General features: G+C 42.8%; 1 protein-coding gene across 1 annotated transcript in view; it reads right to left on the minus strand.

Moving 5' to 3' along the window:
- The window catches only part of sbf2 (SET binding factor 2), an 88,839-nt gene that overhangs the window by 23,182 nt on the left and 48,698 nt on the right, over positions 1–16,959 (minus strand). The window contains exons 17-21 of the mRNA XM_069675741.1: positions 11,055–11,123; positions 2,788–2,958; positions 1,996–2,267; positions 838–1,010; positions 500–573 (exon numbers count right to left, since the gene is read on the minus strand). Of these exons, the coding sequence (XP_069531842.1) occupies positions 500–573; positions 838–1,010; positions 1,996–2,267; positions 2,788–2,958; positions 11,055–11,123 (759 nt within the window). The remainder of the gene's footprint in view (positions 1–499; positions 574–837; positions 1,011–1,995; positions 2,268–2,787; positions 2,959–11,054; positions 11,124–16,959) is intronic.

Below are 16,959 nucleotides of genomic sequence, written 5' to 3' on the forward strand. Positions count from 1 at the left end.
TAAAACTCCTTCCTGAGTGAAAAGTTAAAGATGTATTTTAATATTGCACAGCATCTCCAGGATACCCTGTCCATTTCCCACTCCCTTGTCCATGACACCACCAACACCCTCTTGTATTAGCAGTTCTATTGTCCTCTTTCCAAATCTAGGCTGTGTGGACTTCCCTTGAAACGTAGCCTCATTCACCTGAGCTGATGAAAAGTAACTAACACACCTTGGGCTTATGGAAGAAGTCATTGAATGCTGCTACAAACAGAAGTAGACTGCAGTGACAATATGTGTGTGTTTCTTATATTACTCTCACTTTCAAGATAAATGCGGTTGAACAAAGTGAGCTTCTATGGTTAAATGTTAGTTTAATATAATAAAATGCAGAATTGGTGGTCTTTATAGTAACAATTGAATGTAAAATATTTATGAGCTTTGATTTAAAATCCCCAACTCTATATAATGTCCATACATCTGAGTTCCCTGCAGGCACATGTGGGGCAACACTCACCTTCTGAATGGGAGGTAACCTCCTGCTCTCCCTGTGAACTGCCTCTAAGGCCTCCATCTGCATGGCCACGATGCCTGTGGGTCACAAGTTGGGGTCAGTTACCATATGTACACACACATGCAGAACCAGAGCTGGTACAAAGCACCACATGTACTTCTACACGTTCTTACAAACAGAGTGTGTATTTGCAGATTTAAAGGCCATTTAACGTGTCAGGAGTTAATCAGCTCAGAGGCCTTTGTTGCTGTTGGCTTGAGCTGAGAATAAACACATCCAACTGTTACTCCGAGGGAATTAGGGCAGCAGCAGAGTGTGAATGAACAGCCTGAGTGCTGTACCTGGGATCATGCTGTGCAGGCTCTTGATGTGCTCCTGGGTAACGCCACTCTCTGTGCAAACCTTGTCGATGAAGCGGGCAACGAACCTGACCACCGAGTTTGCCACGTCGCTGCTTTCTGAGTCCTCAAACCCGCTTTCTGTGTCAAAGCTCTCTGCGACGCTGCCTGCAATGCTGTGAAAAACAAGATATTACAGGAAAATGAGGTTAGGTTAACAGGTTATGACCAGGGGGGAGCTCTGGAATTGATAGATGTGTGTCGACACAACTGGATTGAGGATGCACAGTGATGAAAGGGAGGAGTGATTTGCCGCCTGGCATGGACCGAGTGTTGATGCCTGCATCAATCGCTTGGACTCTATTAGCCAAGACGAATATTTTGCATGAGACATGATTCAATCTTCCCTCTGGATTCACAAAAGGAAAGTGATGAGACCCAAATGTGCTCTGTGAGAAACAAACAACTCCAGTGCAAAAATGCAAAATTTCCACATAGCCGCAGAATTTCTGTCGTGTCATTAGAGACGGAAACAAAACAAAGAATTAAGAGTAACATTGTGTTCTTGAATAAAATCTGAAATTTACAACACAATGTTTAACAAAAATGTAAATATTCACATTGTGTTCTGATGACTAAACTGCTTACAAAGCCTGAATAAGACTTTCTGGCTGCATACCTTTCAATTCTAAGAAAAAGGGATCTTCCCAGTCTTTTTCCACTGTTCTCTGACTGCAGAGAACGGGAAACCACCTCCACTGATCTTTTGTTTGGTTTGGGCGAGTACAGGGAGGCTTCATTAAAGACTACCCCAGGGTTTCAAACTTCCCAACAGAAGTCAGTGAGCCACACTCTGTTTTCTTCAGAAGCGAGGTAACCCCACAGGATGGATGTGGGCCGGAAACGGGAGAGCTACTGTGTTCCGTTTGGCTGAATAAGAAGGTATCAAGTAGACTGCGAGTAACGCCACATCCACCCACATACTTATCATCACCTTATTAAGAGGGTACACACACTCCCAAATGATAATACCTTAACCTGAGGTTTCCTCCAGTAAGAATGATCGTTCTACCTTACAAGTACAGAACAAGACAAATATGTTTTCTGATGTAGTCTTAAAATAGTAGTTTCTTCCTTTTTGTATGTTTTTACTCTCCTGACCTGTTTGTGACGATGCTGTTGCTGCCACTCTCCCAGTCAGCCACAGGTGTGTTGCGCAGCAGCTTGATCTTGCTGGTGTCCAAAGGAACTAGCAGGTAGACCATGAGGCTGGCGTAGTGGATGGCCTGACTGAACACGGTGCTCTCTTCATTCTTCACCAGCTCCTGCTGCTTCTCCTTGCTCAGGCTGGGCCAGGAACGCAGCTGCTCTGCCGCCAGATCCATAGCCGTGTGCTCCTCGTCTCTGCCCGCTGCAGGTGTGAGAGCTGCATCCTGGAGAGGTCAAAGAAAACAGTCGGATTTTGAGGGTTAAGGTACTCATATTGCTTGCCAGCTTTGACCAGCAGAGTGGCAACCAGTTTGGGAAGAGAATGATTTTAACTTTTTTTAATTAGATCTTTTAGAACTCCAAAATACAGTAACAGTGGAAGAAGTCTAAAGCCAGATGAGCTGTATCATCTCCCTATCATGTTCTGGGTCCACCCCGGGGTCTCCTACCCGCAGGTATCCAGATCAGATACCCAAACAACCTCATCTTTCTCCTTAAGGAGTAAAGGAGCAGCAGCTCAACTTTAAGCTACCCTAGGACGAGCTATCTTGAGGGGTAATCTGTGATTTTGTTCCCTCCCAAAGGCTCATGATCATAGTGAGGTTCGGAACGTGTATCGGCTGGTACATTAAAAGCTTTGACTTCAGCCAAAGAGCTAAAGAGCTAAAGAAGGAATTTTGGCATTTTTGCTTCAGCTCAGATGTGAATAAAAATTTGGTGGTAGAAAAAGTTATCCAGTCTTACCTTCAGCCTGGCAGCGATGCCCCCTTTCTCCTCTGGCATGTTGAGATAAAGGGCTCGGATCTGACCCTGCACCTCACTGTAAAAAGTGGCTTCCCAGAACTGCTGGTTGGTCCAGATCGGATGGTCCTGAATGCAGGTGTAGGCGAACTGGTTCACTCCGGCAGCCAATTTCTGCAAGACAAAACGTAGATCATAGAGTTAGGACAATGCAGAGAGGAAACACTGAGCAGCTGACTTTGCCTTTGAGTAGAAACGTGTGTGTAGTAGGATACCAAACCATCACTAGCACACTATTAGATGTGCAACCCCATCTTTGCCAGCAGCCATGACTCATGTAGCCCTAAAGAATTTTTAATCTAGAGAAATCAACTGTTTATTAGCCAACTTATAAAGTATAAGATTGTTATATGGGATAATTAAATGCCTGCAAAGAGCTAGAAGCAAATAATAAACAGTGTGTATCTGATTAGTTTATGTGGTTTCCCATAGCAACAGATAGGAGCCAGACGCTGGATTGTCATCTGCAGAGCAGCAGTGACAGTGTGTTATTATTTACTGGTTGAATTCAGACTACAGCTGCAGGTTTCTGATGTTTAAATTAAACCTAAGTAGAAGCAGTATACATAGACAGACAGACGAGCTAAATATAAACTTTACACACACACTTCCTCAAACCCAGTCAGCACAAACACATTCTTCGAAAGCCACAAAACTTTATTTAACAATCTGAAAGTTTCCTGGAAAACAAAATCCTGGACTGAATTTAAGGGAAATGTGATTAAATGACAAAACATGTAGAATATTTCCTTTGTATCAGTATCTCGCCCTACAGCCGCTCTATTAACAGCCTGTCTTACATTCAATCACTTATCTATCTTTTGCAATGATGATACTGACAGCTGCTCCAGCCTGAATATATCATGTTCCTGTCATATTTGTGTTCTGTCCTACATTACACACTGGATGTAAATCATCGTCTCTACTTGTGGGCAGTTGGAGTATATTTTCTACTTCCAGAGCCTATCTGGGCTGCTGAGTGCCCCTTCAAAAGATACAAAATACTAGGAAGAAGTGGGAAAACAAAAAAGCACGTCAGCCACGGGATTTAAAGTGAAATCAATCACTCCTTGTAGGTCGTAACTTTTTAACACATAACAACCCCCGAATGGAGCAACAGACCGCCCCTCTTTTCTGCTCTGTCTGGATGTACTTGGAAGCAGTGCTGTTGTTTTTCATTAGTGTGGGCTGAAGAGTAAAGCACCTGCTGCCAGCAAAACACAGCTACAGCAGGAAATCTACATTGCTCAGGCATAAAGGCTGGACCATAATTTACTGTCAAACACATATAGTAAAAACAGCTGGGTAAAGCTGGAGAAACAATATGACACCATACATAACAAGGACCTAACAGAAGCCCAGTGTGCCAACAAAAACTGACCAACCGTCCATCTCCCTGCAGAGTCTGAAGGCCACGTGTGCGGCTCAAGCGTGTTACTTACCTAGCTGCTGATTTCTCCCCCCTGAGTCAAACACAATAGCGTGGTTTCTATTATCACTTCATGGTTTTCTTTTGAAAGATAAGAACTGGAGGGATTACTCTAATTACAACAGACACAACCAAAACAGCTTTATTTCCAGTGTGACGGGCCACAAGCCAAGAGGGAGGAGAGCTGGGAGGCCGGGCGGTGAGCAGAGCGCTGATGTTCCAATTATCGTTCAACACATGCAGGTTGTTTGTTCATCAGGGTTCAAACTGAACTTTACCTTTATGCATTTTGATACAGGTATATAAAGTGTTTAGAACTGATTTATGGTTAAGACGTGTTCTACAGCTGAGAATTTGATTAAAAATCTACATAATGTAAATTATACATGGTTGCATGGTAAATGGACTGTACTTATATAGTGCTTTTCTAGTCTTTGCGACCACTCAAAGCTGCTTTTACACTACATATCACATTCACCCATTCACACACTGATGGCAGAGGCTGCTACGTAAAGTGCCCAACTGTCAATCAGTATCACATTCACACCTGTTGGCTATGCCACCGGGAGCAATTTGGGGTTCAGTGTCTTGCCCAAGGACACTTCGACATGTAGCCTGAGGGAGCTGGGGATCGAACCTCCGACCTTCTGATTGAAAGACGACCGACTCTACTACTGAGCCACAGCCGCCCCTCATTTTAACATGTTATTATTGCGGAAGTGTCTCCTGCTGCTCATCTTCTAATATTAGATTTCAAAAATGAAACCATTTTTGGGGGGAAAATAGGACACCGCTGAGTTCAGCCAATTTTCATGACTTTTCAAGGTATTTTAAGAAAAATACGAGGAAATCCTGCCGACAGACAGAGGCCAACAACAAACGGATATGTAAGGTTTCAATTTAGGGAAAGTATGTGAAACAACAGTCTGAAGCATTTCAGGTTACAAACAGAACACAAAGGGATTCACCCCTCCAAATATATTTAATCGCTTCCAAAAGAAATTGCCAAATCCAGCCTTTAACTCTTAAAATTTGACAACCAGAACCTGACGGATTTATCCTGAGGTTGATTCCAATATTATTGACTGCTGTAACGAGCCGAGGGCTTGTTTGGGGGGATTTTTGATGCTGTTCGTGTTCACACTGACTTTTAAAAGATGAAGAGAAGTAAACATGAAGTTATAAACATTAAAAAGTAACTCTTTGATTGGACAGTTTGGTGATCACGCATAATGAGCGCTACATGGACCTGAGTGGGGAAACTAAATCATGGTGATTGACAGCAAATCATGCAGGAGTCTACAGTCTCGCTGGCTGCTCTGTGACACTCTACCAATGTGGGCTGTACTTAGGCACAGAGGTGCTTTAGCTTAAGCTAATGCTAGTGTGCCAGTATGCTAACAGGTTTTTTGGGGGGGACTTTTTTGCCTTTATTGATAGGACAGCTTAAGAGAGACAGGAAGTATGGGGAGGAGAGAGTGGGGATGACATGCACCAAATGATCAGCAGACCGGGAGTGGAACCTGCGATCAGTGCTAACAGTGTAGCCTCTGTAAATGGGGCGCCTGCTCCACCAACTGCACTAAACCAGCGCGCCACAGGCACAATGTTTACCATGTTCCCCATCTTGGCTTAGCGTGTTAGCATGCTAAGAATTGAGAATTAGCTTGCGCTAAACAAACAGTAAAGCTGATGCTTACAGGAATGTTAACTAACAAATGATTGGACAAATTTAAAATGCGGAGGTGATGGTGGTGCCAAATGGAAGTTATGTAGTCATGAAAGAGGAGGCGAGTATTAATGTCTGTAACTTCATCATAATCCATCCAGGAGTGGTCGAGATATCCTAGTTCATACCAAATCTCTAGAGCCTGATTGCGAGCATGTCTTACTAAATAGTTTATCAGTTATTGGAGCACATATACACGGTTCTGACATATCTGTGGTAAGCTAAAGCTAACGTTGCCCAATGCACATGATTAGAGAGTTTAAGAGCGGTTCAGTGACTTTAATCTGTGCTCGGCTCTCCTGCAGCCTTTCAGCTCAAGTTGTTCCAAGTTACATCTGACCTCTAAAGTTTAAATCAGCCTCCTCTCTTTCTACATGAACTGCTCACACTAAACACTCATTCCCCCTGAAATTCCCCAGTGATTTGCTGGGTAACAGCCCTTCAGTAGATCATAAGGCTATGCATCTAAGACATTAATATGAGACAATTACATTTACTTTGCTATGTTTAAAGAAACCAAACATAGCGCCTTTATATATAAGTGTGTGGGAATTAGGCCAGAGAAGTGCTGGATGAAATGACAGGGACTAATCTGCTGTGGCTGGAAATGCTTTGAAGAGAGGTTATAATGTGATCCACCCTGGCAATGCTCCAGCTAACAAATAAACAGATTAAAGAGAAGAAAAAAGAAAACATGGCAGGAGAGGCAGAAGAAGAGAAACTCGTTGGATAGTACCGTGATACCTCGCTGTCACAGGGGTGTGTTACATGTCTTGCCGCAGATGTTGTGTGGGTGCGTGTTTGTGTAGGGGGGCGTGGGGGGTCTGTGTGTGTTTGTCTACTCTGTCTATACTCAGCCTTGCCATTCTTTTTTGACTTGTCAGATATGTGCAGGTCATTTTGACCCAGGTCATCTCTTCCTAATATGATAATACACAGAGCTTACAGAGACATCCACAAGACAGATGGTCGAGGAGGAGGAGGAGGAGGAGGAGGAGGACAGGGAAGGAGAGGAGGAAGGAGAGGAAAGGGAAGTAAGAAGTGAAGATGAAGGGGAAGGAGGGAGTATATCACTATCAGGCACGTCTGGCCATGTGACCAGTAAAGAGGAGGAATGCTGGGGGAAAAAACAAGTAGAAAAAGCACAGTAAGGAGAAGATGCTGTGTACAGGTTGCAGGAATGATGCTATCAGGATTTGGGATCTTGTTTTGAACTCTGGGACTTGATCCTGAGGCTCAAAGTATGATTGACTACAGCCTCCGAGCATCAGCTGTGCAGCCATTCAGCATCACACTTGTCAACCTTGTTTTGGTGCATGTTGTCACTGAAGGGAGCGTATGCTTGTACGATGAGTTAAGACTGTTGTGTCTGATATGTCACCAGCCCTGGGGCAGCAACATTATGCAGTAAGTGTTTTGGAAAAATTCACAGAATTCCTGAATCGCAGACACAAAAACAGTCATTATTTCTGGACGTGTCGTCTGAGTGAATGCATGCCTGACCTGTACACAATCGATCTCCGCACTTGCATCCTGGAGCCATGACAAACTCTCTGTTCAAACAATGTATTTACAGTGTTCAGTCACGTGACACAAACAGAGAAAAACATGCTGAAAGTCAGACTAATAAACAAATCCATCATGGCATCCATAGGCCGCAACTGTGTAAAAACACAATGTACAAGTAACAAATGTTCCACAACAGAGTAAACACAGATACGGTAAGTTAAGAGCTGGACATTTCTCAGATACAGAGGGGTCAGCCAGTACGTCACTTTCCTCACAAGGACGTGGTGGAGAGCAGTTTTACGGAGCGAGCTGCCAAACCCCCCCCATGCATAAACTATGGCTGAAGGAATGCTAACAGTCAAGTGTTCTTGTTGTGCAAGTCATCCACAACTGTGTTTGGGTTTCTCATTTGTCCCGTGCAGGGACATTTACTCATTCAAATGTAAGAAGATCATGTCGGACTGCAAAGGGCAGAATAACAACAGACAAAGGCGTCAATGACACCTGCTCATCTCCAGATAAAACCCATCAATTAGGCTACAAGATAATGAATGCCAGAGGAACTTTCCGCAGATTAGAGAGTCAAAGCAGAATGTAACACCTTACTAACAAAAGGGCTGCTGTACAAGGGCTGCATGTCATTTTGATAAGCTTTACCTACAGGGGCCAGATGACAGCATCTAAGCGTGAGCTAGGCCAAAAGGTATTTTGCACATTTGTTTAACTTCTTTTAAAAACTGTTCCATGAGGAAATCAAGAAGGGTCAATGTGAGGGGGAAACCAAGATATCTGAAAGTAAAACAACTAAACTCAGAATGTAGGTCAGAAGCACAATAGGTTCAGAGTCAACATATGGTTAGCAATAAAACGAAACATTGTCTATCTGGGAGCAGACAGTCGCAGTGCGAGGGAGCTTCCCATGTTCCCTGACCTGGAGAATTAAAGGCCATGGGGATGGTACCACTGTAAGTATGAACGCAGAGTGGGCTTAGCAGAGTCTGGCCAAGAATACCAAACAGGGACGTGACCTACGCCTGACTCCTGGAATTGAACCAACAGTCTTTAATGTGCAGAGCCAGAATGGAGGAAGGCCGTTTTTTTTTACTAGATGTCTGGCATGCAGTGGCAGTAAGAAAACAAAGACATCAATACTTGCACAATAAGTCAAAATTATGCACTATGGACTGCAGCATGTAGGAGCTGCTGACGCAAATAAAGACATCAGAAACCACTTAACTACTAAAACCTATTAAAGCAAAGAGTGTGCTGAAAATGAACGAGCTAATACCTCCTCTGCTCCTGCTTATGAGGCCGGTTCAACATTAACGTCAACATGCGCTAAAGTGGGTCAGTGCAGGAAACAGTTTTCAGGAGCGAGTGAATGTTTGATTCACAGTAACAACAACCTCCTGACTTGAAAAAAACTTAGAGCCTGCCATACACAATGTCACTGCAGCATCATATTTTCATGCAGCATCTTCAAACCACTTCTAAAGTAGGATTCTGATGCTGTATTAAGGGATTTTATACATTTAAGTAAATAGGTCCCATACCAGCTCAGCTGGCGGTTCAACACATGTTTCATTGACAATAACGAAATAAATGTATCATGAAAAACATCTTGACTGCATTTCCCATGACACACAACAAGTGCTACATGCACATACACAACTGCACACAACAGTCCTTCGTGTTTACATCCAGATCTGAAAAATACCCCTCAGATTTCTTCTGGGGTAACAAAAAACAGTCCTCAGATACACGTCTGGTCATATTCAAGGACTTTTTTTTTTTTGTATAAAGTATCCACAGCTGTTTGTGGCACACAAAGCTACTGTAATGTATTAGCGATGGTTGTTGGTTGGTTCTCAGAGGTTGTTACATAAGTTGCATGATAGTTTAAAGATCGAGGGCGGTGAGGGGCTTCTGAAACATGAGATGGTACATTTTTCTTGTAAAAACAACTGCCTGCTGTTTGAAGTCATAATGCTATGCATGCTGCAGTGTCAATGTACATATTGTTCTTTGAAAAACAGGCATTCCTGTTATCTAACGTCTAAGACTGTGTTTTGTAACGCAACAATTTGCAAATGAATTTAAGTGAATAAATATGTTCCAAATGTGAAACAGGGTTTGATGGATGAGTTCGGAGACATCAGGATCTTGTATGCACCTTGTTACACACCCATGATGACAGCTGCTGGGACGCTCCATTAACACGCTTTTGTTTTTCTCACATTTTCACTGCATGATCCCCGGGCCACTAAACCAGAGATTACAGACTCGTTTTGGCAGATTCCCTCCTGACCTCACTTGACTTTTCACCCCTTTTGTTGAGGCGGAGCTCTAGCGTGTCACCATTTGTAACAAAACTCGAGGAAAAATTGCCACATCCTCATATTATTCATCTTTGTAATTAGCAATCGGTGCCAAACAAGAGGTGATTTATTAACTTCTAACTGAAATAGCTGCAAACCAAACCAACATTTTATAACACTTATGCAAAAAACAGGGTGCTTTGGTACGGTATGTTCTGGTTACGTAGTCCAAAAAACACGCGCTAAGCTAAGAAACACTGACACAATTGATTAATTTTCAGTATTGGTGGTCCTGAAGAGAAACAAACAAAACCATCCATTAGACTTATCTTAGAGGGTTACATCAGCCTGTGGCATGAGAACTGGATGAGTCATGTGGTGGCACAGAGCAGGCCAGGTCCCAGTCCAGCCATCAGGGCACAGAACTGGTACCAAACAAAAAGCCAGTGAGGACAGTTGTGTCTGTCCCCATAGCAATGAGATAGCTGTGGGGACATGGTCGTGCAGAGACCCTTTGTTGATAATGTGGTTTTGAAAGGCCATGGCCCATGTGCTACATTTTGCTAATGAAGGTATTAACATGCTGATCTGTGTGTGTCCATGCTCAGGGATCAGTCAAGGGCAAGGGTGGAAAAAAGTCCACCAATCGTCACCACAGTAAAGTGTAAATGACTGCCGAAGTGGAAGTGGATTTAGTTTTTTATATGTCATCAACCTGCGAAGGTTAGTCTAGCAATCCTGGGTATTATGCCAATTTCAAGCGTCATATTTCACTCTGTGATACCTGTGGAGTAGCTTAGCATAATTTACAGTACAAAAAAAAAACAGAATCTGCCTGAGACGACTCAGTCAGCTCTGTACCTTTAAGAAACCCCGCCCCTTCAAGCCCACTTTCTTCTGATTGGCCAGCTCTCCAAAGCCCGCTGAGGCTGCACTTTGTGACAACACAAAGTGAAACCCGGCGTTCCTAGCAGCCTGCAGACTGAGCTGAGAAGCCTGGGGATTACTCCAACATACTTTTACCTACAGATTTGAAACTTCACCCATATTTAGTCTGGGCATCCAACATTGTAACATTTGATATACGTCTTAAAATGTGAAACAGCGTAATACCCCCTCTTTAATGTTACATTTGTAATGACACTTCACCATACAGTGTTTCATATGCATGACAATAAAAAAAAGAAAAACAACATACATCCTTCTTTTAAGTTATTTTCCTTACCCTGTAAAAGGCTGTCGACAGGGGCAGCAGGGCAGAAGCCACCGTGTACTCCTCAGAGCTGGAGCAGTCCTGTGGATCAAACAACAGGGGAGACATGAGAGCAAGGCGGGGCACAGCAGGCAACATGTTACACAGCTCTGTGAACATCTCTTTAACTGGAGCCCCAAAACTAGAAGCACGGTTTCCAACAGCGAGGTCACACACACCGAGGCCAGAGGGGAGCCTCGAACCTCAATACCATCTATCTCAAAGTGGGTTATGTATGCAATGTAATGTGTGTAAACTGGGGAAAGCAGAGATGAGTAGGGGGGCAAAGAATCTATCATGAGCAAACGTAACTTCCTGTTACATAAAGACACTTCTGTTATATGTCAGGGGTAATTCATAAAAAACAGTGTGCCAAAGTCCCTCACTGTGCTGCTCTATCTGGACATATGCTTCCAATAGTCTTATATAATCCTTGCCTTGACACAATAGTCAGAGCGCTCCAGTCTTCAATTTATTAGTAATTTTATGTTTTCCATTCTTGAACGAGTTTAGCATACATGTCTCATTGAAGAAAATTGCATGAAATCCAGTCATTTTGGTCATGAAATACTGCATCCATTTATCACAGAGTTACGACACGCCAGGGGGAAAATTAAATTCTGCTTTTTTATTTTGTTTTTTAAAACTCGGATAGTTGAAAACATTCCCGCTTTGACATTCACAGGCCACGCCAAAGCGCATACAGGACTGCTTCAAGTCAAAGAGGCTGCGCTTCATGGCGCTTTCAAGAGAATGCTATTACGATGAATGGTACATTAAGAGGCTTAGAGAGCGGGGGGGAACTCAGGGGCACCAAACAAAACCTTTCTTTGCACAGATCACAGAGAACGACGAGGACGGGAGACTACGAGAAAAGGACACGAGTTGGATTCAAAAGGAGTAAACTCACAGGAAATTGGTACTTATCTCTGGTAAGCTTTGCAGGGATTTGCTTGTTGAACTCTGTAAATGAGAATGGCCAGAGGAAACTTAACTTAAGACCTTTAAAAACAGCAGCACTGGTTCTGACCTGCTGCCGCACCTCAGAGCCCTAATAGGGACCAAATCTTCCACCCACAAAATAAGTAACAACAACCATTTTTCTTCTTTTAAAGTTGCATTAAAATGAACAGAGATCAAAGCGTTTCTATAACTACACAACTTATTACCAGTCTTTAATTCTGGGGGGCGAGATAGGGAGAAGAATGCTGCACTCTGATAGCGGTCTGTAACGGGGGCCTCTGTAACCGCCATTCCTCACAAAAAAAAAAAAAAACACAGACAAGAATGTACAGAGGGGAGAAAATGTAAAACACAAGTTCCACAGCTACAGATGAAAGCCTGGCCCCCCGCCGACTAATCAACATAGTTTCTGTTTTATTTTTCTTGTCCCCAGTGTTTTCCTTAGCAGTTATTTGGGTTGCGGTAAAATGTTCCAGCTTGGAGCGGCACCAGAGCATTGTTTACCAGCATCCTTAACAATGCTGCGGGTCACAGGAGTTCATGGACCCCCAGTCAACACAGAACAACAAGTGGAAATGCACTGGCAGAAAAGCGTGTGAATTATTAACGGAGCACCTTTATTCGAACAAAAAGAGTCAAGTTCAGCGATGAATGTCGTCTGTTCTGTGAAACAGAAACTTGACGGACTTCTTCAGAACTAAAGTCAGCAGTGCTGCTATGACTGGAGGCTGCTTCAAAACATCATTTTCTAAAGAGGAGGTAATCAGGTTTAGTTAGGCCACACACAATCTCCTGTAGGCAGACAAAGAGGCTAAATGAGAAGTCAAATGGTTCTGAGGTCAATTTACAGCGCTGACAGATAAGCAGGTAAATCTATGGAGATTAGACAAGTGAGTGACAAGTGAAACCTCAGATCTTGAGCAGAGCTGTGTTTAGTCTATCAGCATCACATGAGGAACCAGACAAAGATGCAGGTATATATGACTCAATCACTATCATGGAGCTGAATAGCCCCACATGGAGCAGCGTGGGGGGATACATGTTCGCTTATTTGGGATTACAAAAGAGGAGGTTGGCTGTTTACGAGGGCACCCTGCTGTCTTCCCTTCCTCCAATTATTTACTGTATGTCTGACCATTTCTTCCAGTTGAAGCTACAGGAGCAATGGATGATGAATAATACAGCTATTTTGTCTCAGACACATACGGACGCATACGGACGCATACAGCGAGCAAAAACAAGAAGGAAGAGCATGTGACCGAAAAGCTACAGGATGTGAACAAACAGCAGCATCCTGTGAGTTCGGGGGAGTTAGCACTTCCAAGTAAATCTGTGAGATGAAGTGACTGTTACGGTATGCTTTTACAACACTTTACTGGCTACTAACATATGCTGACTGTTATGTGGGGCTTGAGCCACTAACTGGAAGAGGAATAAGCCATATAGCTGACTGCTGTGGTGTCCAGATGAGCAACAACGGTTCCACGGTGTAAGCATAAAAACTGATGAACGCAGATGTTTACCTGTCCGGCTGGTCTTAAAGAAACAGTTATAAGAACATGGGAATGATACCCAGTGCGGATTCCCAGTGACCCTATTACGCAAAGGCAGTCCATCAAAGCAACAGAGGCAGACACGGGCCACTTTCTCACAGCAAGAGACTAATTTATGATGTAAATACAGTAAAAATGTAATGAAGTCATCTATATGCGATTAAAGGAGATGTTCAGAGTGATTAAAGCGCATCAGGGGCATGGAGAGTACATCCTCAGTTTGAAGACGCCCCATTTCTACAGCAGCTCATCAGCTCTCCATTCAGACAGGACAGTCAGATGAAGTGCCTCTTCCTTCCCAACAACATCTGTGTGTAACGCGTGTTACTGCACGTTGATCCATATCAGACAGTCAAGCTCCGGATCATGCGGAACTCATGGACTCCATGCGGCTGCGGCAGCTTCCCATGGTTCTCCCACCCTAATCCCCTCTCACAGTAAACTGCCGGCCAGTCCAGAGCGTGTTTTCGAGCACCACGATGAGGCCCTGGGCCATGAGAGAGCGGAGCACAGAGGGCTCATAATCCTATCTGACAGGAAATGGTTGGGATGCCAGGATACATCCACAGCAGGACTCATTCCCCCACATGGCTTGCGCAACGTTTACTTCTAAAATCTGGAGCAGTGACCGGCATGTACACACACAAACAAATGAATATAATTAACTCAAATACCTTAATGAGGGTCGTTACTGTGCGTGATTCATGGCAGATTACAGCAGATGTTGAAACAGGAAGCTGCGTCACTGTAAACCTCTTTCCAGCCATATCAACTCATTCAAGAATGTATCAACATTTTTTATCAATTACAGAAAAATGTGATTTTTCAACTGACTGGATCAGCACCACCTGATTCTAATGTCCTCACCTTTGACCTCTTGTACATGTTTGTATAAATACTGCACTCCCCTGCGAACCTCTCAAAGAGAAACGCTGATTGCAACCAGACAACAGACCTGTCACTTCACCTGAACCTGACAGATAAATGATGCACATCGGCCTCGTAACGCTGATGTCATCGCAAATCAATGTGTCATGTCAACATGAGTGCCAGAAATCCAAACGAGGCAACATGCTGTCATTGTACAAAGAGCAAGACACATTTTTTACTCAATAAGTCACTCTGGCTTTGTTCAGCACTAAACACACAAACTAACACACACACACAGTAATATCACTCTGGGCGTTGACAGTAAGGGCAGCGTGCAGAATATGTAAGTAATTAGTGGACCAGAAATTTACTATTTATATTCCTTTCACAGCCCATCTGAGACAAATCTCTCACAGCCGAGTTGAGACCGAGAAATGAAAGCAAGAACAAATGCTTGGCTTCAGTCCTGAAGTAAGAGAAGAAATGACAAACAATAAACAATAAAAAACAAACATCAGTTACCATCAGAGAGAGGACGGAATATGTCGCTTCCAAATTTGCGGTCAACAAAAAATGCACTCACACATAAAATCTCTTTTCCATGTGTGATGTTTTTACTTTCTCCCCCATGTGTGGCTTTTCAGTAGCATGCCAAAGGAAATGAAGGGAGCCAAATTAGCCTTCAAAGCTCACATGGAGACTATACATTGATAGCATTTAGATTCTAGCAAATACTTAAATGTAATTCTGTCAGTTGAATTATGACTCATGCGTTTGATATTTGTCTCCTTGTTGCACCCTTAGGGGAGGTTTCGTGTATTGTCTATCATTCCGTGTAAGGGCTAATTTTGTGTCCAGCTTTGCAAGAATAGAAAAAAACAAAAAAAAAAAAACATTTCGCTCTTGTTGTCCAAAAAAAGCTAATACATCAGGATCTCATTTAGATACAAAAAAACACACTGACTATCTGGATATAAGCCGTGTCCACAAAAATGCTACAAGAGATGGTGACAATTATTGGCCTTTTAAACAAACGCACGTCATGAAGAAACTACTTCCAAAGCAGCGCAGAGTAAATTTCCGCTCCTTGAAATGCAGACACTTAGACATTTAGAGATTACGCAACAAGCTTTCCCGTTCACGTCTACTTGCATGCGTAGAAAGACATAAATATTAAGTCTGCTAATAAGCAGTCTTGACATGTAGACATTATATCGGCCAAAGTGATCAATAAAGAGCCTGACATTTCATTTTGTTCACTTGTAGAAATGTGGAGCAAAATGACCTTGCGTGTCCCTGGCCCTGGCAGATGTTGGGATTAATTGGCTTTCGATCATTTGGGGGGGGGAAGAATGACTGGAATCTAGAGTCACTCCATAAAAGCTGCACTCTGTGAGGACTGCTTAAAATTATTAAAATCCCTGTAAAAGGCAGATTCAAGGCAGTAAAACATGAGGAACTTCCAATAAAGACCCGGCTGCTCGGGTTGAGTGAAGCCTCACTGACTTTTTATGAGCTGCACAAAAACACATTACTTACTCGCTTTGACAAGTAGCCGAGGTATGAGGGCATCGGGAAGAGACAAACATGTTATCTGACCCACTATGAGCAGCATAGACGGGACTCAGACTTACAAGATTCTGACGGACTGCTGCAGACGAAGACGCACTTGAGAATGACTTGAGAAGTAAACGGAGAGGATGGGCCGTCTCGTATTTAACCTGTGTGCATGTGTACTGCTGTCCTACTTACATACAGTGCCTTGCATAAGCATTCACCCCCCTTTGACTTCTCTTGTTTTACAGTGTAACAACCTGGAATATAAAAAGTATTTTTTGGGCTTTTTATCATTTGATTAACAAACAAGAGCAGTCCAAACATCTGTTTAAAGCACAATTTAACCTCAAGGCAATTGGATCCACCTGATCTTAGTTAGGGGTTTCATAGCAAAGCACTGAAAGCTTTTCATATTTTATTTGTTAATAATTTTGAATACCATGTTATGTCCCCCCCCCGAAACTATGGACTGTTACGCATTTGGCCATTACATTCAACCCCAATAAATTCCATTTGTAGTTGAAACATGACAACATATAGAAAAGTTTATGGGGGTAAATACTTACGCAAGGCACTGTTTTTGTTACATAAGATTAAAGTACAACAAAGTATAAAGGAAAGTGTGCTGATTTGGGGTGAAGAGCTCATATATTGACATATTAAATGTTATACAGTTCAGTTATTGTGGATATCAGCTTGAGATTTTGTTTTTGTTCCTCGTGAAAGAAAATATTTTTCATCACAACTTTGGTTCATTTTGGTTCAGTGTGCCAAATGTGAGAGAGATTCGGCAGATTACAGCAGTGATTAGATTATATTTTTTTGCGGTCAAGAATTTAAAGTCTGAAATGAAATTTAAATTGAATAAACACTTTTTGGAAATCAAACTAGACCAACACGGTAAAGGTCAAATACCTGCTTGGAGCAGAATAAGG

Source organism: Semicossyphus pulcher, unplaced genomic scaffold (assembly GCF_022749685.1).
Source record: "Semicossyphus pulcher isolate SPU_LCO1_2020_fin unplaced genomic scaffold, fSemPul1.0.p SCAF_1, whole genome shotgun sequence".
Classification (NCBI taxonomy): Eukaryota; Metazoa; Chordata; class Actinopteri; order Labriformes; family Labridae; genus Semicossyphus; species Semicossyphus pulcher.